This window comes from Pseudorasbora parva, chromosome 2 (genome assembly GCF_024679245.1).
Source record: "Pseudorasbora parva isolate DD20220531a chromosome 2, ASM2467924v1, whole genome shotgun sequence".
Classification (NCBI taxonomy): Eukaryota; Metazoa; Chordata; class Actinopteri; order Cypriniformes; family Gobionidae; genus Pseudorasbora; species Pseudorasbora parva.
In genome coordinates this window covers 1,927,053-1,951,141 of record NC_090173.1, presented here as the reverse complement: position 1 = coordinate 1,951,141, position 24,089 = coordinate 1,927,053, and the positions used below count along the sequence as shown (strand labels likewise).

The 24,089-nt window shown below is 39.4% G+C and overlaps 2 protein-coding genes across 4 annotated transcripts in view; one reads left to right on the top strand and one right to left on the bottom strand.

The window, feature by feature from the left end:
- The first annotated feature begins 823 nt into the window (after positions 1–823).
- Positions 824–23,403, top strand: LOC137090200 (fibroin heavy chain-like). Of its 2 annotated transcripts, none has more exons than XM_067454030.1 (3): positions 824–1,012; positions 16,917–17,603; positions 19,124–23,403. In XM_067454030.1, the coding sequence occupies exons 1-3, from the start codon at positions 991–993 to the stop codon at positions 20,254–20,256; spliced, it is 1,842 nt and encodes a 613-aa protein (XP_067310131.1). In that variant the 5' UTR covers positions 824–990; the 3' UTR covers positions 20,257–23,403. The 2 variants fall into 2 exon arrangements, with proteins under 2 accessions (XP_067310131.1, XP_067310122.1); XM_067454021.1 differs by lacking the exon at positions 824–1,012 and adding an exon at positions 15,719–15,887.
- Positions 7,647–24,089, bottom strand: part of LOC137090224 (uncharacterized) — a 258,833-nt gene continuing 242,390 nt past the window's right edge. Inside the window, exons 1-4 of one of the 2 annotated variants that reach the window (XM_067454085.1) lie at positions 15,161–15,193; positions 14,972–15,038; positions 13,546–14,190; positions 7,739–10,955 (exon numbers count right to left, since the gene is read on the bottom strand). In XM_067454085.1, the coding sequence (XP_067310186.1) occupies positions 9,973–10,955; positions 13,546–14,190; positions 14,972–14,999 (1,656 nt within the window). In that variant the 5' untranslated portion in view covers positions 15,000–15,038; positions 15,161–15,193 and the 3' untranslated portion in view covers positions 7,739–9,972. Of the gene's footprint in view, positions 10,956–13,545; positions 14,191–14,971; positions 15,040–15,160; positions 15,194–24,089 lie in introns of those variants that run through there. The other variant, XM_067454077.1, reaches the window with a different exon arrangement.

Sequence of the window (24,089 nt, the reverse complement as noted above, 5' to 3'; positions counted from 1 at the left end):
TGCCCAGAGGCTAAAGACTACATCCAGCAGAGGGAGCCATTTCCTCATGTTTTCAACTCGTGCATGGGGATGGAGATCACACTCACAGCTCAGCTCAGCTACAGGCATTAATTTAAACGTATGCTGAGCAATGTAAGTGTTTTAACTTCTCAAATTAATTTCTATGAAAGTTAAGCTTCCAAAGGCATGAACTGAAAACGCGTTGTGAATGTATGCCGCGAATGTGGTCGCGATTACCTAAGCGCTCATCACGAGAGCTCATCAGCTCATTTATGACGTTAAATGTAATCTGACTCCTAATCTGAGTTAGTGCTATGAGACTCACGCGGCAACTCGATCGTTATATTGAACACACGTTCAGTATTTAATTGTACTTTCTGAACTCCGTCACAGTAATCCAGTAGCGGTGGCTTTGGGAATGGCCTCACAGGGCAGCGGAGCATTCTGGGAATTGTAGTCTTTCATCCCCATGAGACAAAAATACATTTTCTATCTTTTCTCAGTCTAGAAGGCACCAAATTCAAAAATAATTTCACATTTCTACTACATTAATCTGATCCATAAACCATAACATCGTCTATATTGCTCACTCAGCCTCTTATCATTGTTGAACAATGGCTTTAAGTGCCACACCTCACACGTTTAAAATCTGTTGTTATTTTATTCAATATTCATAGTGGGTTTTAACGTAATTTGAAATTTAGTGCAGATGACAGTGAAACAAAATATTGCATAATATTTATCAGCCCTAGTCAGATGAATAACTGTCATTTAACAAAAAAAAAAAAAACTTTTGACGTTTTATAAACCTGTGGAAGTTCCTCTCAGTGCCGGCCGGTGGCGCCAATCCTCCGCTCCCGCGCTCTGACTGATGACGTTTGATCTTCCGCGCCTGCGCAGAACGCGTCTCTGAACTAAAGGACAGCAGAGCCAGCAGAAGCGCCGAGAGTCCGTCAGAAAGTCCGTCAGTGTGAATGTGGCGCGCGCATCATGTCTGGAAACGCTTTCTCAGGTGTGTAAACACGACATCACGGACGCCAGACTGATTTTGTGTGTGTCGCTAACGGAGTGTGTGTTTAATTGCGTCTAAACAGATACACTGTGTGTGTGTGTGTGTGTGTGTGTGTGTGTGTGTGTGTGTGTGTGTTTACATGTGTTCCTATGGTTGCTTCATGTCTCTGATAACGTGAGTTCATGAATATGAAAAAAATGTTAATAAAACCACCCTAGAAAACCTTCTGGCACACATTTTGTTATAACTGAGTTAGTTAAAGGGCCGGTGAAATGCTGTTTCATGCGTACTGAGCTTTCCACTGTTAAAGACTTGGATTCCCATCCTAAACACAGACAAAGTTTCAAAAACTAATGTTGGACGTTTGTTGGAGTATTTCTGTGTCAAAAATACTCCTTCCGGTTTCTCACAAGTTTCGGAGAGTTTTTTTCGAGTATGGGTCGGCTTGACGTTAATAGAGCGGAAGGTCCTTGTATGGGCCGTACGGGCTCTTCTCCCGGTAGGGTGTGTGTGCGCGTGACTAGAGCGAGAGAGGAAACGCACGCCCATACACACTCTCAGCTGCAGATCCAGTCGTCCGTGAACACTTCTGTCGTTATAGTCCGCGCCGCGCTCCACTTTATTCCTATGGGTGACGTCGAGCGACTTCAACGCTTCAGCACAGCATTCTGGGAAGGCAGCGCTGCATTTGAACCGATTTGAACGAAGAAATGACGGGAAGCTTCACAACATCGCTTCAGTCGCGTCTCAAAGTGGATCTCCACGGTCACTGCTGTCAGGACTTCACCAAATCATACCAAAGAAGTGTGTTTCTGACGGAGCGGTCCCAGCGATAAAGGTTCGGTCCTGCTTTGGAAGCAGCCGGTGAGTTAAACTGCTTCAGATGTCTGTGCTGTCGGCTATCGTCGTGTAAGTAAACATCAGTAAACGGCACGATCGCGTGCTTCATCATTCAAATGCGCTAACGGACTCCATTGCTGTTCTCTGTATAACGTTACACTAGTCTGACGTGCAAAACCGTTCTGCTTGCTACTGCTAAGGTTTAGTCGCATACAATAGTCCATAAACCGAATCATGTCCTCATAAACTGCGAGTAAACACACACAAATGTTGACAGGCCACTAAATACAGTCCATACCACAGAGACGGACGTCCTGCTGCTGCTGTTTCTCCTGTTCAGTTTATTTCAGCCCCTGGATCTGATTGTGGATCATATATCTATTAGCTGAGATAGCCATGGGTTTCTCCACGCTTGAGGACGTCACCGCTTTGTGTGTGCTCGTCATTCTTTAGCTCCGCCCACTCAATACGCCTCGTCATTCTTTAGCTCCGCCTACTCAATACGCCTCGTCATTCTTTAGCTCCGCCCACATGATACGCCTCCAGCCGCTCGTTTTTTCCGGAAAGACTCGGTACAGCCTATATTTCTTTTATAAATATAATAAAACTAAAGACTTTTCGGAGATATGAAGGATGCAATACTACTCTATAGGTACTCAAGATTGACATGAGATTGACTGAAACTGAGTGTTTCACCCCCCCTTTAAAAGTACATTTGATACATAAAATAGCCACACGCTAACTTTACGATACTGATCTGGTGTTTATTTTCTGTTTCATGGGCTATTAGACTTTAACAAATCAACATTTTTCTCATTTTAACCCTCTTTTTTGATTTATCAAACTGATGATGTGTATTATTAGTACTAATTATGCATTATTTTTAAGTTGTCATAGGATTATTAAACTGCAACTTGTCAATAAAGTTAAAGTTTAAAAAAACTTTATAGTCTACATTCAGTCAAAAACACTGAAAAAATACATTTTTGTTGAGAATAAATTCATTAAATTTTGGAAAAAAAAGTTGTGTTTCGAGAAGACTTGTTACATTTAGAGAATAAAGTATTAGATGATAAAAGTGGATCTTGTCAGTAAATGTTTTCAAAAATGTTCAGGCGTTTTGAAAGAACTATAATACTGTTATTTATAGTCTACATTCAGTCAAAAAAACACTAAAAAAAAAAAATTTTGTTGAGAATAAACTCTTTAAATTTTGAGAATAAAGTCGTGTTTCGAGAAAAGACTCGTTACATTTAGAGAATAAAGTCTAAAAATGTTGTGAAAAAAAATCATTCGATTTAGAGAAAAAATTGTAAATAAAATGTTGTGAATAAAATCATTACATTTCGAGAATAAGGTTGTGTTTCGAGAGAAACTAAAAAAAAACAACCATAAAAACACTGAAAAAATACATTTTCATATATTATTCATATATTTAAATTAGGGCTGTCAATCGATTAAAATATTTAATTGTGATTAATCGCATATTGTCATAAGTTCCCCATTGAAATGAAGGTATTTTGTGTGTTTGTGCCTAACTGTGCCGTGATTCACGTGAACAGTGTGAGAAACATGGACTTGGGAGCGCTCTTGTTCAGAAAAGTAACCTGCGTATTCGTTTTAGCCGATTGTAATGTATTTAGTTCAATAAAACACATGCACTGTAAGCGGTGATGGTGTTAATGATTTACCTCAGATATGAGCGAGAGTGAGCTGCAGTGTATCCCGCTCGGACTGCAGAGAATGTGCTCAGTGAAAAAACTCACTTTTCTTTCAACCTGAAGTCTAATAAAAGTTAAGCAGAAAATATGGCAGCTTATGTAGGCTATAACTGCACTTGTTTCAGAATAGTAATGCTATTGTTAACCCTTTTCTTTCCCTATTAATGTTTGCTGCTGCATACTTTACGTCTATGGCTGATCTTGATTTCTCCAACTACGGGCCACAGATCAAACAGAAAATGTGCGCTGTGTTAATCGCGCGTAAATACAATTAGTGCCGTTAAAATGAGGAACCGGACTGATTCAAGTACGTCTTTATCAAACAAACACAATGATTTATTTCTCATCCACCCACGATTGATTGGACTATTGTTTTTGTATTACATGGCCCGCACGATCGTTCGATATAAGCGTAAACCCTTCGCCAACAATCGCACGCCCCTCAAATGTCACATCAAGAGGGTGAGAATAGCACATAACAAGGAAGGAATATTGCAAGATTCATAGGCCTTTGAATCAGGACGTTGAGCTTTGCGAGCCCTGGCCCAAACGTGTCTGAGTCCAGCGTGCTAAAGGTATGCTCTGTTAGACACGTACACATAAGCAAAACGATCTATAACAATGCAATACTATTACATATAAAAAACACGTTTTACTCACGTAAGTGTGTTGCACCATTCCTCCTGTTTTCTGGGCCTGGTGTCTATAAAAGCTTTTTTTTGACTAACAAGGACGTTTTCAGCTCTGAAACTTACCGGATATTCTTATATTACCATTACCTTTGATATATCCAAAGCTCAAGGGAAAGTTGATTTCTCAATTCATCAGCCCTTTAAATACACATTTGAATACCATCCATCCCGGGTGTTCCCCTGCCTGACTTAAGATCGATGGAAATTTCGACTCTTTTAACACTTTCCACCATTCGTATCATTTTATAAGCCGCTGACAAATTAAAATAACCGTATGGTAATCTAATAAGAACAAATATTATTAAAATTGAAAGCATCATCATTTTTTCCAAACTTTGTTATAAACCTAACACTCTTAAATGTAATAATTTTACAAATATCATTTTGATTATTTGCATTATATTTTGATTAATAATTCATACTTTGTGAGTATAGATTTATTTCAATTATAACTTCTTTGTTTCTTATCTGCTTATTGTAATCTTAAAATCTCTTAATAGACCATAAGTACAGTAATTTCACATTTGTTTAAGTGAATATCAATATGTAATCTCTTATCTTGCATGAGGAAATCAACATTGTCATTTCTTTAGTAAACCTGTTGCATTTCGATCTCAGAGTCATATCTCCATCTTTATCTTTTCTTGAGTTAGTTATTTACTTATTATTTCCATTTTTGTTCAGGACTTTTACTGTATTTTAAAGACTTTAAAATATTGTTTGTAAAATTTTAGGGAAAAAATTAAGAATTGAATACATTTTGGAATAAGGCTGTAACATAACAAAAGTTATACCCTTAGGGGTATAAGAGCTTTGGGCCTTCTTGTGTTTCCTTATTTCACACTCGGTACAGACACTGAATGTGACTCTTGTTGCAAGAATAAATCTTTATGAAGACAATTGGCTAAGGGTTGTCTCTTCTTCAGTAATGCAATGGAGTGATCGTCATGTCTCAACCCAACGTACCACTAAACGTCGCCACGATTATGGGAATCACAAAGTTACGTCACTGGAACGTTATTTGGTACGCTGCTACAACGAATATGGTCCGGTCCGGTTACATCTTCACAACGTAGCTGTGTTTGCTGGGATGTGTGGCTATCATTAATCTTATCCATCTTAATCAATATTTTCCTAAATCGGTGTCTGAACTGTTTTATTGCAATAGGTAAGTCACTATTGTTCCATATTTTCATAAATATTGTTTAAGTATGTTTTGTTCATATAATGAAATGTGGATGGTTAATGCTGTTCAGTAAACGGGTGTAACGTGTGCAATATGATACATGTAAAGTGTTTTCCACTGTATTCGTATATTTGTTAAACCTGTTTGCACACTTATGTTATGAAATAATGTTGGATGTTTAAAACGTTATTAAGGTTACATGCATTTTAGTTACATGCTATCTATCATTAATCTTATCCATCTTTGTCAATATTTTCCTAAATCGGTGTCTGAACTGTTTTATTGCATTAGTGGTTGGACTGTCTCAGCGTTCGGGAATGGGGTCGGATTTGCACAGTGAGAGAGCCTCGCTGGCTTTAAGGAGGACTACGCTTTAAGGAGGCAAAGTTTCTTTCTCCATTCCTGCAATTACTGTAGGCATGCACATATCCACACAAACTGAACTGAGACACATCCACTCATATTCCATTCAGAACTGCTGTACAATTTTTTTTGTGTGGTTGTTTTTGTATTTGTATATATATTTTTGTTTCTTTTGATTGTCATTGTTGAACAAAATACCTGCTGTTCAATTTGAAAGGGGGAAAATGATATTCTCGTGATTTGTGCAAACTAAGAACTAAGTGCATATTGAACCAGAAGCTAAGTGAAAGAAGAAAAGACTTTCAGAAAGAAAAGTTACTGTTCAGTAAATTGATTTTAGTTTCATTCATTCATTAATTAATTTCATTTTTCTTTATCTAATCTTTTTACGGTATTTACTCATAAACTTTATTTTTCTTATTATTAAGTTTGTGCTGTAAACTAATAAACTCATACAAGTGCAAACACATTAGACACATTTATTTTTATTATTATTTGGTGCGTGGTGTGAGACCCTGAACCCAGGACTCCAAATATTAGTATAAATAGAATTTAGCTGTATTTTGTGGCCCAGGACCAAGTAGATATTTGTCTCCTTTTCGTTTCTAATGTTAAATCTGGTGAGAGACTTAAAGGGTTACTTCAGCGATTAGCATATGGCTTTGTATCAGTAGAAACCCTGGAGAATATTCAAATTATTGTGCTTTCCCCCCTCATATCTCCCTGAGACAAGAGATTTATGCATTTTATTTCTGGAAAAATTCCTCCTATGATGCAAAATGACGATTTTTGCATCATAGGAGGAATGTTTGCCCAGAGGCTAAAGACTACAGCCAGCAGAGGGAGCTATTTCCGCATGTTTTGAATCCAGCATTGGGGGATGGAGATTACACTCAGCTTGCAGGGAGAGCTCAGATTGCAGACAGGATCATTTGAACGGAGCTATGGTGAGCAATGAAGGTCTTTTTACTTCTCAAATTCATTTCTATGAAAGTTAAGCTTGCAAAGGCATGAACTGAAACGCGTGCCAGTCTGAACTCCTGTGTGAATGTATGCCGCGAATGTAGTCGCGATTACCTCAGCTCTCATCACTCGTGCAGTTAGTGCTCAGGACTGTGAGACTCGCGCGGTGAATCACTCATTATATTGAACAGACACGTTCAGTTTTTAATTGTAGTGTCTTCTCTAACTCAGTCACAGTAATGAAGTTGGTGGCTTTGGGAATGGCCTCACAGGGCAGCGAAGCATTCTGGGAATTGTAGTCTTTCATCCCCATGGGACAAAAATACATTTTCTGTCTTTTCTCAGTCTAGAAGACACCAAATTCAAAAATAATTTCACATTTCTACTGCATTGATGACCCAGTTTAAATACAGATTCATCTTCCCAGCGCTGAAGTACCCCTTTAACAGAGAGCCATCAATAAAACACTGTAAGGTCATCGAGATCTCACAAAGATCTATTATAATAAATGAAGCTATCAACAATGCACAATAAATCTCATACTTACATTGTGTGTACGCTTTGTTAGTGAGAAGTTTCGCGATACTGCATAATTCAAGACTGAGCTCTGGCGAGTGGATTCTAACTAATTTAAACACCTCTGATTGGCTATTGCGTTCAAGAGATCAACAACTTTGTCTGTGATTGGCTGCATTGCTCACCGCTGCACATTGTAAATATCGATACATTTGTCGTTCTCCAGAGCGCAGACACAGATATGAACAGAAACGTTTGCCAAATCTTTTTTGCTAATATATTATTACAATAGGAGGCTCTAGCTTGAGTTTGAGGGTGCTTAACACGGTAGAACCAGGCCTGAGTATATGCAATGGGACTGTTGTGGAAATTGTAACTCTTTAGTGCTGAGATTGTAATGAAAACCAAACCCACTTGTCTTTGAAGCATTTTATTCTCGCAAGAAGGCCATTCACACACAGACAAAGTTTCTGCAGAGAAGGACAGGCTCACTCAGTGCAGTCTGTCTTATACACATCTCACCCCTCAACCTGCTGTCTTCCTGTTATGATGAATAAACTGAAGATATGTACCATATAAGAATACAAGACCCATCTCTAATTCTATTCAAAGAAACAGCAGGCTGTCTAGTAGACTTTTAACACTTCTTATGGCAAACACAATTTCAGCTTATTTTGTCTGACATTTGAGATACACATACACAGTAATGTTCCACTAAGATCAAGTGTCTGTAGTCATGCAAACGGATTCCTCACAAGGATTTCGTTGGGGATCCTATGTTTCAAGTAGTTGTTCCAACTAGGTATCGACAAATGATGATCCAAATTGCACATGATCAATCAGGTCATCAGGGAGTGCGTAAGACTTACGATCATTTGTTGCGATATCTTTTTTGGCCACACTTAAAACGAGACATTTCTGCTTATATTAAGACGTGTAAAACCTGCCAATTAACAAGTAAGCCAAACCAGGTATTGAAACCTGCTCCGTTGAAACCAATTGCAGCCACTGGTGACCCTTTTGAACATCTTATTGTCGATTGTGTAGGGCCACTTCCTCGTTCGAAGACAGGTAGAACTTATTTGTTCACGGTGATGTGTTTGAACACACGCTTTCCTGCGGCATATCCACTGCGTACCATTACTTCTCGATCTATAGTCGAGACCATTTCGCCCGATGACAGTGTTTTCTGTGGTCGATTAAATAATTCAGTCATTGCAGAACTTAAAGTTTACTCTCCGTCATTTATCTCCTGTAAGATGCCAGGAGTTATGTGATCTGTTGCATAGTTTTCCTGAATTATTCGGTGACACGCCGTCTTGTACTGAATTGGGTGGAACATGACATTGATGTGGGCGATGCGAAGCCTGTTAAACAGCGTTTTTATCGTGTTGCACTTGAGAAACAAGAAGTAATGAAGAGAGAAATTGAGTACATGCAAGACCACAATATTGCAGTGCCTTCGTTCTCTGATTGGGCTTTCCTGTGTATTTTAGTTGGAAAGTCTTTGCTGTGTTCAGCGGACGCCCTCTGCAGTCCGTCTTGAGCATCGCTGTTTGGCACCTGTTTCCACAAATTAGCAGTCTATTGGATACACCTGTGACCAGTGCTTCAGACGCTCCTTTAGAAAGAGTGGGATTTGGGATTTGAGTATCTTTGGTTTTGGACTTTGTTTGGTTTTGGATTTTGCTTATGTTTTGTTTGTTTTACCTATTTTTTGAGCTTTAAGATTTGGTTTGCGTGTGTCCCTTGTTTTTGTTGCTTCCCTTGAGCCAGGGGTCATAACACCGGTAATATAAAGTAAATACATTCTGCATAAAGCGAAATTAATATTCACTACACTTATCCCTTTTGATTATTATTAATCAACTTAAAAAGTACTTTACATTCTTTTACACATATTCATCAGATATGTATTCTTTTAGAAAGAAGAAATACATTTGCCTGTTTTTTGTCAGACATAGATATGCCTGTTGGTTTATCAAGCGGACACAAAATCAACCGTTTCTATTTAATTGTTACCTTTTAATGCAAGCAGGCAATGGCTTTACTTGGTAAGCTCTATTCAACAGCATATTTAATAAGATCTTACCAGAATATATTGTTTTAAACGATGTCGTTATTTATATTTTCTGTATGACCCAGCTCTTGCCCTGGGAATCATGTTTCCGGTTTAACACTTTAGTCCCATCTTTCTTGGTCTAAGGTTTAGCTTTGCTCTTCATACACAGCTTGTTTTAGTTCATACTCTGAGCTTGATTAAAACATTACATTCTTTAGCAATATGTTGGAAATTTGGTTATGCTACATGTCCTTCAGCTAATAAATGAAATGTGTTTTCCCTTATAAATCAATCTCCTAAGTATTTCACAACTCTAAGGAGTTCGTGCAAGCACAAATCGTCTTTCCTGTAACCAACAGTATACTTCACAGATTTGCGGAATTAACCAGATTTTCTTTTTGCCCTGTATTGTGAGCTTTAATCGGATTGCTATTAAAAGTTTTATCATCTATTTGCATTCTCACTGTTGATCCATCTTGTGGATGATGTTCACAATGAATTTCAAATTTAAGCTTTAACATTCATTGTTGTAAGAGTCCATTTCATAGTTATTTTCTACATACTGATGATAATGAGGAGCAACACTTTGGGTTTGTGTTTAATAATTAATGATCCTCTCACTGAATTACACACATCTTCTGATTTACTAGTTTCTGTGTGGCTCTGATTGCCAGTCGAACAGCCTCTCCACTACTGATTCCCATGCTCTCAGCCTCCTTTATGGCACTCTCTCTCTCCTCACTGGTCACCACCTTCCCCATGAGACTAGTTATAAATGCTATGTACCTATCACTAAACATAACCAGTTCAGCTTCCTGTCGTGACTCCTCTGCTAACCTCCAGTACATTTCCTGCCATTCTGATAAAATGCTCCCTTTTTTCCTCTGTTTGAGCTGCTCCACTTTCTCATGCAATTTCTGCTTCTGGATCTCCTGAATGTGTTTCTCTGTTCCCTCAAACATCTCATTGGTGAAGTGTCCTCCATTCTCCTCCACCATCTTCTCTATTTTACTGATCAGATCTCTGAACTGAGGGGAACTGGCAGACTCATTATCCAGACAGAAGAACCGGTTTCCACAACTCTCTACAAGTTTTCTAAGATCTGGATCACAATCCTGTAGAAACTCCTCAATGGTTTTCTTTTTCTTCTGTAGCTGATCTTTATGGGTGAAGAGGATAATGGTGTATTTTTCTATCTCTTCTCCAAACACGTCTTTGAGCTGATTTACTGTGCTTTTCTCCTCCTCAGTGAATCGACCCACTTTAATCACGATAATAAAAGCGTGCGGTCCAGGAGAGGCGTATGTTATGCATTTTACTATTTCATTCTTAACCTCCTCTTTATTGAGTACATTATCATAAAGTCCAGGCGTGTCGATCACTGAGATCTCTTTACCCATCCTCACTGTAGTTTCTGACTTGCACTGTTTTGTCTGAGACTTTGAGCTGACGGAGGATTCAAACACATTTCTGCCGATGATGGTGTTCCCTGCTGCACTTTTCCCAGATCCAGTTTTTCCCAGCAGAACCAGCCGGACATCTTTCTTCTCGGGAATCTGATGTTCATCCGGATCTTCAGCTGCTGAACTTTCTCCTGAAACTGCAAGACAACAGAAAACACAAATCAGTCGTATCAGTGATTTTTGAATTCCTCAGCACATGTAAGGCATTTGCAGACGCTCTTAACTAATTTCAGCACAACAAATATCACTGCTTTACATCTGAAGAACAGGGGGCGTGTTACAGAAAGATCTTAAGGGGGGGGGGGCGGTGAAACACTCAGTTTCAGTCAATCTCATGTCAATCTTGAGTACCTATAGAGTAGTATTGCATCCTTCATATCTCCGAAAAGTCTTTAGTTTTATTATATTTATAAAAGAAATATGGGCTGTACCGAGTCTTTCCGGAAAAAACCGAGCGCCTGGAGGCGTATCGTGTGGGCGGAGCTAAAGAATGACGAGGCGTATTGAGTGGGCGGAGCTAAAGAATGATGAGGCGTATTGAGTGGGCGGAGCTAAAGAATGACGAGCGCAAAGCGGTGACGTCCTCAAGCGTGGAGAAGCCCATCGCTATCGATCTCAGCTAATAGATATATGATCCACAATCAAATCCGGAGGCTGAAATAAACTGAACAGGAGAAACAGCAACAGCAGGACGTCCGTCTCTGTGGTATGGACTGTATTTAGTGGCCTGTCAACATGTGTGTGTTTACTCGCAGTTTATGAGGACATGATTCGGTTTATGGACTATTGTATGCGACTAAACCTTAGCAGTAGCAAGCAAAACGGTTTTGCACGTCAGACTAGTGTAACGTTATACAGAGAACAGCAATGGAGTCCGTTAGCGCATTTGAATGACGAAGCACGCGATCGTGTCGTTTACTGATGTTTACTCACGCGACGATAGCCAACAGCACAGACATCTGAAGCAGTTTAACTCACCGGCTGCTTCCAAAGCAGGACCGAACCTTTATCGCTGGGACCGCTCCGTCAGAAACACACTTCTTTGGTATGATTTGGTGAAGTCCTGACAGCAGTGACCGTGGAGATCCACTTTGCGCCGCGATGGAAGCGATGTTGTGAAGCTTCCCGTCATTTCTGCGTTTAAATCGGTTCAAATGCAGCGCTGCCTTCCCAGAATGCTGTGCTGAAGCGTTGAAGTCGCTCGACGTCACCCATAGGAATAAAGTGGAGCGCGGCGCGGACTATAACGGCAGAAGTGTTCACGGACGACTGGATCTGCAGCTGAGAGTGTGTATGGGCGTGCGTTTCCTCTCTCGCTCTAGTCACGCACGTGCGCACCCTACCGGGAGAAGAGCCCGTACGGCCCATACAAGGACCTTCCGCTCTATTAACGTCAAGCCGACCCATACTCGAAAAAAACTCGCCGAAACTTGAGAAACCGGAAGGAGTATTTTTGACACAGAAATACTCCATCAAACGTCCAACATTAGTGTTTGAAACTTTGTCTGTGTTTAGGATGGGAATCCAAGTCTTTAACAGTGGAAAGCTCAGTATGCAGGAAACAGCATTTCACCGGCCCTTTAACTTTAGAATCCTATCTTATCTGTTTGGTAACAATGGCAATTTCAGTTAGGACCGAATTTAGGACAAAGGCTAATAAAGATGGACATTTCCTAAATGCATAATCCTATCTTAACTATGGAGAGGAAACGGGTATTACAGAAGCATCCTAACTCGACAAAAAATCATAAAAGCTGTCTTAACTTTAGGACAACCCCACTGGTGTCCTAACCTCAAACCTTTTAGAAATCTAGTGGTAAAAATCACGGTACACAAATCCTTTTTCGAGAGAGCGTTACATTTATTAATGATATAATATGAAGAGCAGCGATGTTTTGATGGTGGAGATACATTTGGAAGACCCATCTAGCGATGTGCTTTCATGATAAAATGCTTGTAACGTTAAATACTATACAGGCTCCCACGACACAGTAAGTTGACAAATTGCGACCAACATTACCGAGCCGTCACAGAGCATTAGCCTACCGCTGGACGTATTCACAAATTTAAGGGCCGTCTGTAAAGTTACATACGACATACTACACATTTCTTATTTTAATAGCGTTTGAGTGGACTATGTAAAAGGTGTGCATCATAGCTCACACCTAGATGAACACTTTACAGTTGGTTTTGATACCGTCATTCCGTTCAAATGCTATTAAAGTAAGAAATGTGGACATACCAATGTCATATGCAACTATATAAAGAGAGTGCCTAGATTTGAGAATATCGAACGTTTTCTTGTCTTTTTTTTAAGAGGCTATTTATGAAACGGGCTTTAACTTTTCAACGGAGCTTATCAAAATATAAATTCCTTCCGCACTGGAAATAAAAGCACGCCGTTGTTTCTCCTTTTTGATTTTAGGTTTACCTCAGAAGCAGTTTGCCAGTTGTTGTTTGCTTGGTAACAGACCTGAGAGTTGATGACCAAACTCGATTGAGCTGTTTAAGATTTCCTAACTACAGATAAGATGAGATGTTGTAAGATAGGATAAGAATCCTAAATCAAGTCAAGATTTGCTTCTGTAATACGAAATTGTGAAAAATCCTAAATGAACTTATCATATCTTAAGATAAGACCTAAGATAGAAGATTTCTGTAATACGCCCCTGGTGATCATAATCTACCACCTATTACTGAAATAATTACACCAACAGAACAACTTACAATTGATTACAATGTCCTTGCTGTCACTCCTCTTCATCTGTTCCATGATATATTTCCCACCGTTCTCCATCATCATTCCTTCAATCTTCTGCAGTAGCTCTCGTTTCTGACCGTCTGATTCTTTCTTGTTATTGAAACAGTAATACTTTCCTCCACATTCTGTCACCAGTCGCTGGAGATCCTCATGATCATTGTTTTGTAGATATTCCTCAATGGTCTCATCCAGTTCCTCCAGTTCATCTTTACGTGTGAACAGAATCATGATGTACTTCTGAACTGCAGGACCAAATAAACACTTGATATAATCCAGGATCTCTTCCTCATTTTCCACAGGTTTCTCTAGAGGAACGGTGAGCAGAACCGCACTGAGTCCTGCTGAACATCTAGACACCAGCTGATCTTTCAGTTCCTCCAGCTTCTCTTTATTCAGATCTGAAACCAGTAGATCTGGACAATCAATCACACACACCTGCTTCTGTCCGATCTGAGTTACTTCCTCACACACTTCAGCTTCATGCTTCTTCTTCTTATTAACGTTAAACGTTCTTTCTCCCAGTATAGTGTTTCCAGATGAGCTTTTCCCAGAACCCTTCCTGCCCATCAGCAGAATACGGATCGCTGGATCATCTGGACCAGTGATGATCTCTGAAAGAGACAGATAATATGCAGTATGACTAGGGCTGAGGGATATGGCCAAAAAATTATCTTAATAAAATCATGTCAAATCATCGTTTCATATCAGTCGATATCAATATTTAATATTTATCGATAATATCACAATAAATGTAAAATATTTCTTTCTTTCAAATTTTGGGCATTTTCACGTGTGTATTTGACCACAAATGTTGCTGTTACTACTCTCTTACTACTTGTATTTAGGATAATTAAAGGATAATTCAACAAAATGGCTTTAAAGCCTGGATCCCATGAATTAAGGACAAAGCTTATCATTGTTATCGACATGATTTTTACAGCGATTTATGATATTGTTTATCAGCCCAGCCCTAAGTATGACCGTAAATATAATATATTGCCAATGTATAACTTTTATGGCCCAACATGACAGAAATCGCTGTGGCTGGTTGGGGTTGGTTGTAACATTTTTAATAAACTGTTAAATCTATCTCCACCTACAGCAATAACTTAGCTGACTCTTTTAGCATGTGGGTTTCAAGTTAACGGGTATTCGTACTGAACCGTTTCAGTACAGGGGTTCTGGAACAAAACATAATCTTGATGAAAAAATTACACAAATTTGAGCACGCAAACATGCAATTTCTTCTGTGAGCTCAAAAAGATGTATGATATTGTTTGTGTTAGCACAGCTCTTTTCTGACCTGTCAAACGTACAGTTACATCTAACCCCGTGTGTATCAACCCTCCCCGGTCTCTCTACGATCACTAAATCCTGAAGGGAGTCTCTTACCAGGAGGAGTGTCAGACCCCGTCGCCATCTTTACCGAACGCAGATTCACAGCGCAGGAAAACACTCCCTTAAACAACAACACACACCAACTATAAGTTTGTTTACCATCAATATATAAAACTTCGTTACTTATATTATCACTAAATCAACACATTTGCACAAAACTCGTCGCAGGATATGTAAGCTCACCAGGTGTCGAGCTGCTGTTCTCGATCTCCTTTCACTTTCGTTTTTAATACGTCATCCTCCCGTGCTCAGGTAATGGGCGTGGCCTAAGATTAATTCTTACGTTAAGAAGGACTTTAGTCCTAATGCTTGACTGAATTCTCAATAATTGTCCTAATTGTGATTTAGATGCGGATTCATACATCAGTAGTACAGTATTGCTTTTATCATTGTCGAATAAATTTTTGTTTGTTTGTTTGTTTGTTTTTTACAACCGCATTCACGACCTGATAATTGCTTTTAAAATCTTCTTAAATTTCTCTTCCATCTTATTTATGTGAATAATTTTCGTGTCAAACCACATTTCAAGAACTCTTAGAATTCAGTGCAGATCACAATGAAACAAATATTCCAGAATTCTGCTCTTTAGCTCCCTTTATTAACAGTGCAAACAGCTCCAAAACCTAGTCATGTGTTCCAGGGGAACGATGGTCAGATGAGTAACTGTCCACCTCCATCGGTCGGTCCGTTTCTGACGCTTTATAAACCTGTGGAAGTTCCTCTCAGTGCCGGCCGGTGGCGCCAATCCTCCGCTCCCGCGCTCTGACTGATGACGTTTGATCTTCCGCGCCTGCGCAGAACGCGTCTCTGAACTAAAGGACAGCAGAGCCAGCAGAAGCGCTGAGAGTCCGTCAGAAAGTCCGTCAGTGTGAATGTGGCGCGCGCATCATGTCTGGAAACGCTTTCTCAGGTGTGTAAACACGACATCACGGACGCCAGACTGATTTTGTGTGTCGCTAACGGAGTGTGTGTTTAATCGCGTCTAAACAGATACACTGTGTGTGTGTGTGTGTGTGTGTGTGTGTGTTTACATGTTTACATGTGTTCCTATGTTTGCTTCATGTCTCTGATAACATGAGTTCATGAATATGAAAAAACAAGTCAATAAAGCAACCCTAGAAAACGTTCTGGCACACATTTTGTTATAACCGAGTTCGTTAAAACCGTTAAAAGTACATTTGATACATAAAATAGCCACACGCTAACTTTCCGATACTGATCTGGTGGTTATTTTCTGTTTCATGGGCTATTAGACTTTAACAAATCAACATTTTTCTCATTTTAACCCTCTTTTTTGATTTATCAAACTGATGATGTTTATTATTAGTACTATTCATTATTTTTCAGTTGTCATAAGATTATTAAACTGCAACTTGTCAATAAAGTTAAAGTTTTCAAAAATGTCCAGGCGTTTTGAAAGAACTATAATGTGTACTGTCATATATAGTCTACATTCAGCCAAAATCAAAACACTGCATTTAAATACATTTTACATTTATTTATATAAAAAAAGTCATTATTCATATATTTAAATGATGTTCTCATTTTAACCCTCATCAATTAATCAATCAAAAACTTTATTTTGAAACGCCGATTGTGTCAGAGCAGCTTCAGTGTTAAACAGGACAATACTGCAGCAGAATTAGATTTGGCTGTACAGTCGTTCTGGAGTAAACAGTGATGTTATCAGCTTATTTTAATTTATCAGAGAGAGACAATGCTGGCAGATCAGGATTATAGTTTATAGAATTAAATAAGACCTCATTAATTAATTTTATTTGTACATTTGGTTGAATAAATTGGGTCATAATTTTCATGTTCTGGTGAGACACATGTTTTGTGTTGAATTGTGTATTTCGTTACATTGTAATAATATATGACGTATTAGATGATGAAAGTGGATCTTGTCAGTAAATGTGGATCGTGGTTCTGATTCCAGATCAGTCGGGATCTGAGGAGGAGAGGGCGGAGCTAAGACTCGTTCTGATTGGCCGTACGGGCTCAGGCAAGAGCGCCACAGGAAACACCATCTTAGGGCGACGTCACTTCCTGTCTGCGTTGCGGGCGAGTTCGGTGACGCGCGTGTGTGAGTGCGCTAGCACGGATCTGCGTGAGGGCGAGGAGTGCTGCGGGATGAAGAGGGTTCTGGTCGTGGATATGCCAGGATTCGGCGACACTCGTTTCGACGAGGGCCACGTTTACAACGAGATCGCCAAGTGTGTGGCGCTGACGGCCCCGGGGCCGCATGCGTTCCTGCTGGTGCTCCCTCTGGGCCGCTTCACGGAGGACGAGGACCGGGGCGTGGCGGAGATGCGGCGCGTGTTCGGCGAGGCGGCGCTCCGCCACACGGTGGTGCTGTTCACGCGCGGAGACGAGCTGGAGGAGAGCGGGATGGAGAGTTTCCTGAGGGCTGCGCCGGAGCCACTGATGGCCCTGCTGCGGCGCTGCGGCGGACGCTACTGCGTCTTCAACAACAGAGCGCCGGAGAACCGCGCGCAGGTGCGCCACCTGCTGGAGACGGTGCAGAAGACTGTGCAGAGCGCCGGCGGAGCGTGTTACACCAACCACGTGTTCCTGCAGGCCGAACGCGCTATTCGGGACGAGCAGCAGCGCCGCACTGCAAGAAGTAATTCTCTATTTTACACGATAAATATATAACACATTCTCAAGTCAAGATACATTTATATCACAGACAAATGTTGTGAATAAAATCATTAAATTAAAAAAAGTTATTTAATTTTGAAAATAAAGTCGTTTCGTAAAAAAGTCTAAATAAAATATTGTGAATAAAATCATTAAATTTAGAAATCAATATATATTTATATCACAGACAGATAAATTATACAATCATTCAAGAACAAAATCATTTTGAGAATAACGTAACATTTTGAGAAAAACGTCGAAATAAAATGCAAATAAAGTCATTAAATTGTGAGAATAAAGTCTAAAAAAAAATTGGGAATAAAATCATAAAATTTTGGGAATAAAATCATAAAATTTTGGGAATAAAATCATAACATTTTGTGACAAAAAGTCAATGTGTTTCGAGACAAACTAGAAAAACTCGTAAAATTAGAAAAAGAAGTAGTGATTCTATTTTATAGGATAAATATAGAAATAGTCTTAAATCAAGATCATTTATATTACAGACAGACCGATAAATGATACAATCATTACTTTTCGAGAATAAAGTCGTTTTGAGAATAACTTGTTAGATTTTGAGAAAAAAGTCTAAATAAAGTGTTGTGAATTAAATCATTAAATTTAGAGAATAAAGTCGTGTTTCGAGAAAAACTTGTTAAATTTCTAATTAAATTGTTGAAAATAAAGTAATATTACATTTTCATTAAAAATTGTTTAATTTTGAGAATAAAGTCTAAATACACTGCAAAAAATGCTCTTCTGCAGTATAAAATGTGAATAAAATCATTACATTTCGAGAATAGTCATTTTGAAAAAAAAACTAAATTTCGTGAAAAAAGTTCAGTGTTTCGAGATAAAACTATTTACATTTTGAGAATAAAGTCTAAATAAAATTTTGTGAAGGAAATCATTACATTTCGAGAGTAAAGTAATGTTTAAAAAAAACGTAGTTTTGACAAAAAAGTCAAAATAAAATGTGAATAAAATCAAAAAAATTGAGACTAAAGCCGTGTTTCGTGAAAAACGTAAAGTTTTGAGAAAAAAGTCTAAATAAAATGTAAATAAAATCATTTAATTTCGAGAATAAAGTTGTGTCTAGAAAAACAAACGTAGTTTTGAGAAAAAAAGTCTAAATAAAATGTGAAGAAAAATGATTACATTTTGAGAATAAAGTCGTGTTTTAAAAAAACGTAGTTTCGAGAAAAACACGTACATTTTTGAGAAAAAAGTCTGAATAAAATGTGAATAAAATCATTAAATTTTATGGAGAAAAGTTGTTTTGAGAAAATCTTGTTACATTTCTAATTAAATTGTTGAAAATAAACTCAATTTTCAACTATTTTCAGAAAAGTTTAAATAAAGTTTTGCCAATAAAATCATAAAATTTAAAAAGTTCATAAAAGTCATTTCGAGAAATGTTTTTTTTTTAAGCATCAAAAGCGTGTGTAAACGTGGCTAATGAGGTGGAGTAATGGAGTTTATAGCGAGTGTTCTGTGTTGCAGTGTGGCGGGGTCGGGCAGGAAGTGGGATGGCCTTCAGCAGACGTCATATGCTGCGCTCCGCTCTGAGCCGCGTGCGAACCGAAGCCGCGCTCTCCGAGAAGGTTCTGGAGCGCTTGAAGGTGCTGTTGGCAGCCGGAGCCACTGGTATGGCGGTCGGGGCCGCTTTTGGAGCCGCGGCGCCCCTGGCCATGGCGGCCGGAGCCTCAGTGATGGGCGGAGCCTCAGTGATGGGCGGAGCCTCCGCAGGCGTAGTTGGAGCCATGGTTGTGGCCGCGACCGGGAAGACAGTGGTGGCTCTGGGAGCGGCGACCGGAGGCGTGTTAGGAGGGTCGGTGGGAGCGCTAGCTGGAGCTGAGGCCGCTGGACCGCGGGAGGCCGCGCTGGAAGCCATGCAGCAGGTCGGAGTGATGGGTGCTGTAGTAGTGGGTGTGGCTGTAGGAGTGGGCGGAGCTATGGGGGTGGGGTCAGCGATGGGGGCAGCACTAGAGGGTGGAGCCATCAGTGCTGGGGTTGCTAATGCAGCGCAGACTAGCACAGTGGTGGGTGTGGCTACAGAAGCAGGCGGAGCTGTGGGGGCGGGGTCAGCGATGGGTGCGGCGCTAGAGGGTGGAGCCATCAGTGCCGGTGTTGCTAATGCAGCGCAGACGAGTGCAGTGGTGGGTGTGGCTACAGGAGTGGGCGGGGCTGTGGGGGCGGGGCTAGAGGGCGGAGCCATCAGTGCCGGTGTTGCTAATGCAGCGCAGACGAGTGCAGTGGTGGGTGTGGCTACAGGAGTGGGTGGAGCTGTGGGGGCGGGGCTAGAGGGCGGAGCCATCAGTGCCGGTGTTGCTAATGCAGCGCAGACGAGTGCAGTGGTGGGTGTGGCTACAGGAGTGGGTGGGGCTGTGGGGGCGGGGCTAGAGGGCGGAGCCATCAGTGCCGGTGTTGCTAATGCAGCGCAGACGAGCGCAGTGTCCTCCTGCTCTGGAACGGCCGCACGCATCCTCTCCGAGATCGGACGAGCGGCGGCGGGAATCGCACTGGCCGGAGGAGTGGCCATTAAAGTGGTGAAGGAGAGAGTTCGGTCAGCAAATGGAGCCGAGGACAACGCCTACACGGAGCGCAACTCCTACGAGATCTACTGGAACAAGTGAAGGATCGGTGGACATTACTTCTTACAGCGCTTGCTTGCACACGCACTCTCAGATTTCAGACTTTACGTTTTATGACTCGTTTTTACCGATCAATATAAATCTGCGTTCAGTTCTCGTTCATGAGAAACAGAGCGAGCACATTTTAGTGAGGCTGAGCTGTGTTCGACCAGTCACACGGCAAAAAATGCTCTTCTTTAGTATTTTTTTATGTTTTAAGTCCAGATAAATCGAAACATTCTTACATTAAGAAGCAATTACTAGACAAGTTTTTGTCTTGTTTTGGGGAAAAGTAACTCAAAATGAAGTGAGAATAATCTGCCAATGGGGTAAGCGAAATAACCGCAGAGCTCTCAAGTCTCACGCATTGGGCGTGAGACACACGCATTTCAACCCGTTCACACGCTCACACGCCACACCATGTATTTCTCACGCGGAGAAATCGCCAGGGTAACGCGCGCTATTAGAGGAATCAAGCGAGTTCCTCATAGAGGTCTGACGGCCCTGCCACGCACCAGTTGATCTAATAAAAATAGAGACCGAACAGCCAATCATAAAATAGATTTGCTGTATCTGGGTAAGATATAGATATTCCCTCCACCCAATAACGTTTACGTTCTGATTCCAACGTCACATTCTGTGATTCACGCCACGGCCTCGCTCATTGAATCAAATGCTCGCTGAAGTACCGTTAGTTGGCAACTAGAAGCCCCAACAGACGCAGAGACACAAAGATAACGGTGTTAAGTTAAGTTTCTGACAGCACTTTGTGTTTTCTGTTCTTATTCCCTCAACAAAACTTAAAGGAAGCCTTGTCTCAATCATGATTTGCATGAAATGCATTTTGCTATCATGTACGTTATTGTGCTCTCTCTCAGTGAACATCTGTGCTCTTCTGCACTCGTGAATGCGGTGATGGGCAGCTGTCCTCATCGACTGGTGTTTGGATGAGATTTTTTTTAACTTACTTTCATTAATTAATTTATTAAAAGTAACTCCATTTTGTAAGATCATTTTTCATCTAAGTAATTCACGAGGCAGACGACATTAGTGATTAAATACAGTCGAGTTATTAACCTGTTCCACAGCACCACCCAGTGGATTTAGTTATAACTGCGAAGCAATATAGTAAAATTTCAATATTATTTTTATTTTTCGAACATTAATTACAGATCAAATATATTCGTGCTCGCCCCTATTTATGGAAGCTGAAGTGTAGCGATATAAAATTTGCAATGCAATATGTAAAATGGCAATGCATTTCAAAATGTACATTTACATTTTCCATACCATGTGTGCAACATTTGGAGCAAAATAATAATTCAAATTGAATAATATAATTTACATTTGATATTTCCTACACTAGTTTTAACATAAAATTTAAACATAAATTGTATATTGTAATACTTTATATAAGTTGCATAATTCAAATTAAAATGTATTACAGAAATAATTAGATGTGTTTAACATGTTCAAGCAATTCCAAAAATTATGCCACATCACCGCACTAGCCATTATTTTTAATGGAAAGGAGACATAGGTGTTATTCAAGAATTAATTAAATTTTGCATGGTGGCAAAAAAACATTTTTTTTACATTTTGTTATTTTAACTGAATTCAGAAATGCTTTTGAAATTAAAAACTTTGCTTTTAATAAACAAAATACATATTTGAAATAAAGACTGTTTGGAGTTGGGTGCTCCGTCCCCTGAATCCACAGCCTTTGTTGTTATTTTGAGTGTAGGGTAGACCAGATGGTACACTTTTTGCTTTTTCAGTTACCACACCAAAACTGAGGTCTGAAAATAAGTGTTTTTTTCATTTGACATTTCCTTTACTTGTCTACTAAAATATTAATAATTCTTAACATCCATAAGTAGGTCATATTTGCCACAATTAGCTTATAAACACAATAAGCCTTTTCGTTCCAACTGTTCCCATGTTGGGTACAGTTGGAACAGTACCCGAGTACAGTTGAGACACCCATCCGTAATGCTGTAAAACTGCCCAACCCATTCATTGAATTTGTAAAATACCTTTAAAATGAGAATTCAACATTTATTTTTATTTCCATTCAGTATTTTATTTGATTATTTATCAATAATAAATTGCCACTTGCCATTGGAAGATTATTTTGCTTATTTTAAGCAAAAAACTATAGGAAAAAAATAATTAAATCCCAAAACAAGACTGATTTTTACTAGTCTAGTAAATACTTCTTACTTTATTTTTTATTTATTTAATGTTTTTTTATGTTTGGACTTGAAATAAGACAAAAATACTATAAGAAAATAATTTAATCGTGCAACTAAATTGCATGTGCTGCAATAGGATTCTAGTGCGGGGTACAATTGATACACTGCGTCTCAACTGTACCCCGCTGACCACCTTGGACATTCTCCATATTTTACGACTGCCTTACATGACACACAGTCATGCAATATGCCAGTTTTTAGAGCACAGATTAAGGTTTAAGAAAATGTAAATTAACTTTAAAAGTCGTGCAAGGATGAGAAGCTATTCAATGTGGAAGAGCTGTGGTGAAATGAAAAATTGACCTTAGAAAAAAAACTTTTTCATATCAGACCCCCGTACCCAGCCAAACCCACGGCCAAAATCTCTCTGAACTGAACTCAAAACTTGAGAGCCCTGTAACCGTGATTTCTGTTTGAATTAAGATCATTTTTCTTACTCCACTGGCAGAATATTTAGTCTATTTTAAGCAAAACTCTTCAATTTTTCCCAAAACAAGACAACATTTTTTGCTTGTCTAGTAAATGCTTCTTAATGTAAGAATGGTTCTATATTTGGAAGCATTTTTTTGCAGTGTGGCCATTTATTCTTACAGCGCTTGCTTTGACATGCATTCTTAGACCAGATTTCATAACATTGTCATTTTATGATTAGTTTTTACTTTGATATAAACCTGCGTTCAGTATCAGTTATCCGATCATAAATGAGAATCATAATCATTTGTATCGAGCACCTTTTAGTGAGGCTGTGTGTGTGTGTGTGTGTGTGTGTGTGTGTGTGTGTGTGTGTGTGTGTGTGTGTGTGTGTGTGTGTGTGTGTTGGTTTAGTGAGATCAGACTGAACACTGTGTGTGTGTGTTTCCTGAAGCAGCCGAACACAAATAAACGCGTGAACACGTGTGCGACTCATGTCTTTATTTATCTTCATCAGTTAAAGACATAACTGTTCATTTAACACGTGTCATGTGCTTTTCCCTCTTCATTAACGGTGTTTTATTAAGCCAATCGTTATATTTTAATTTATGTTTTGGGGTGAAATTTGGAAAACTACTGATGTAATTTCAACGACTCATTCATGAGAAACATGCTTTGTGTCGAGCACATTTTAGTGAGGCTGAGCTGCGTCTGACCAGTCACACTGCCCAAAAATGCTCTTATTATTTAGTTTTTTCTTTTCTTCTTGTTTCCAGTCCAAATATCTTAATATTCTTAAATCAAGATGCTTTTGCTAGATAAGTGAAAGATATTTTTTCTTGTTTTCTGGGGAAAAAAATATCAAAATGAAGAGAGTTTTTGCTTAAAACAGGCTAAATTAGTTGCCAATGGGGTGAGAAAAAAATAATCTTATTTATGATTGGGACGGACACAAGATTTCAATCAAAAACAAGATTATTTTTCTCACCCCATTGGCAACTAATTTAGCCTGTTTTAAACTTTATTTTGATTTTATTTTCAACAAAACAAGAAAAAATACCTCATGTCATTTTACTTATATAGTAAATGCATCTTGATTTAAGAATTGTTAGATTTTAAACTAGAAACAAGACCAAATGACTGAGTAAGAAGAGCATGTTTGCAGTGCTG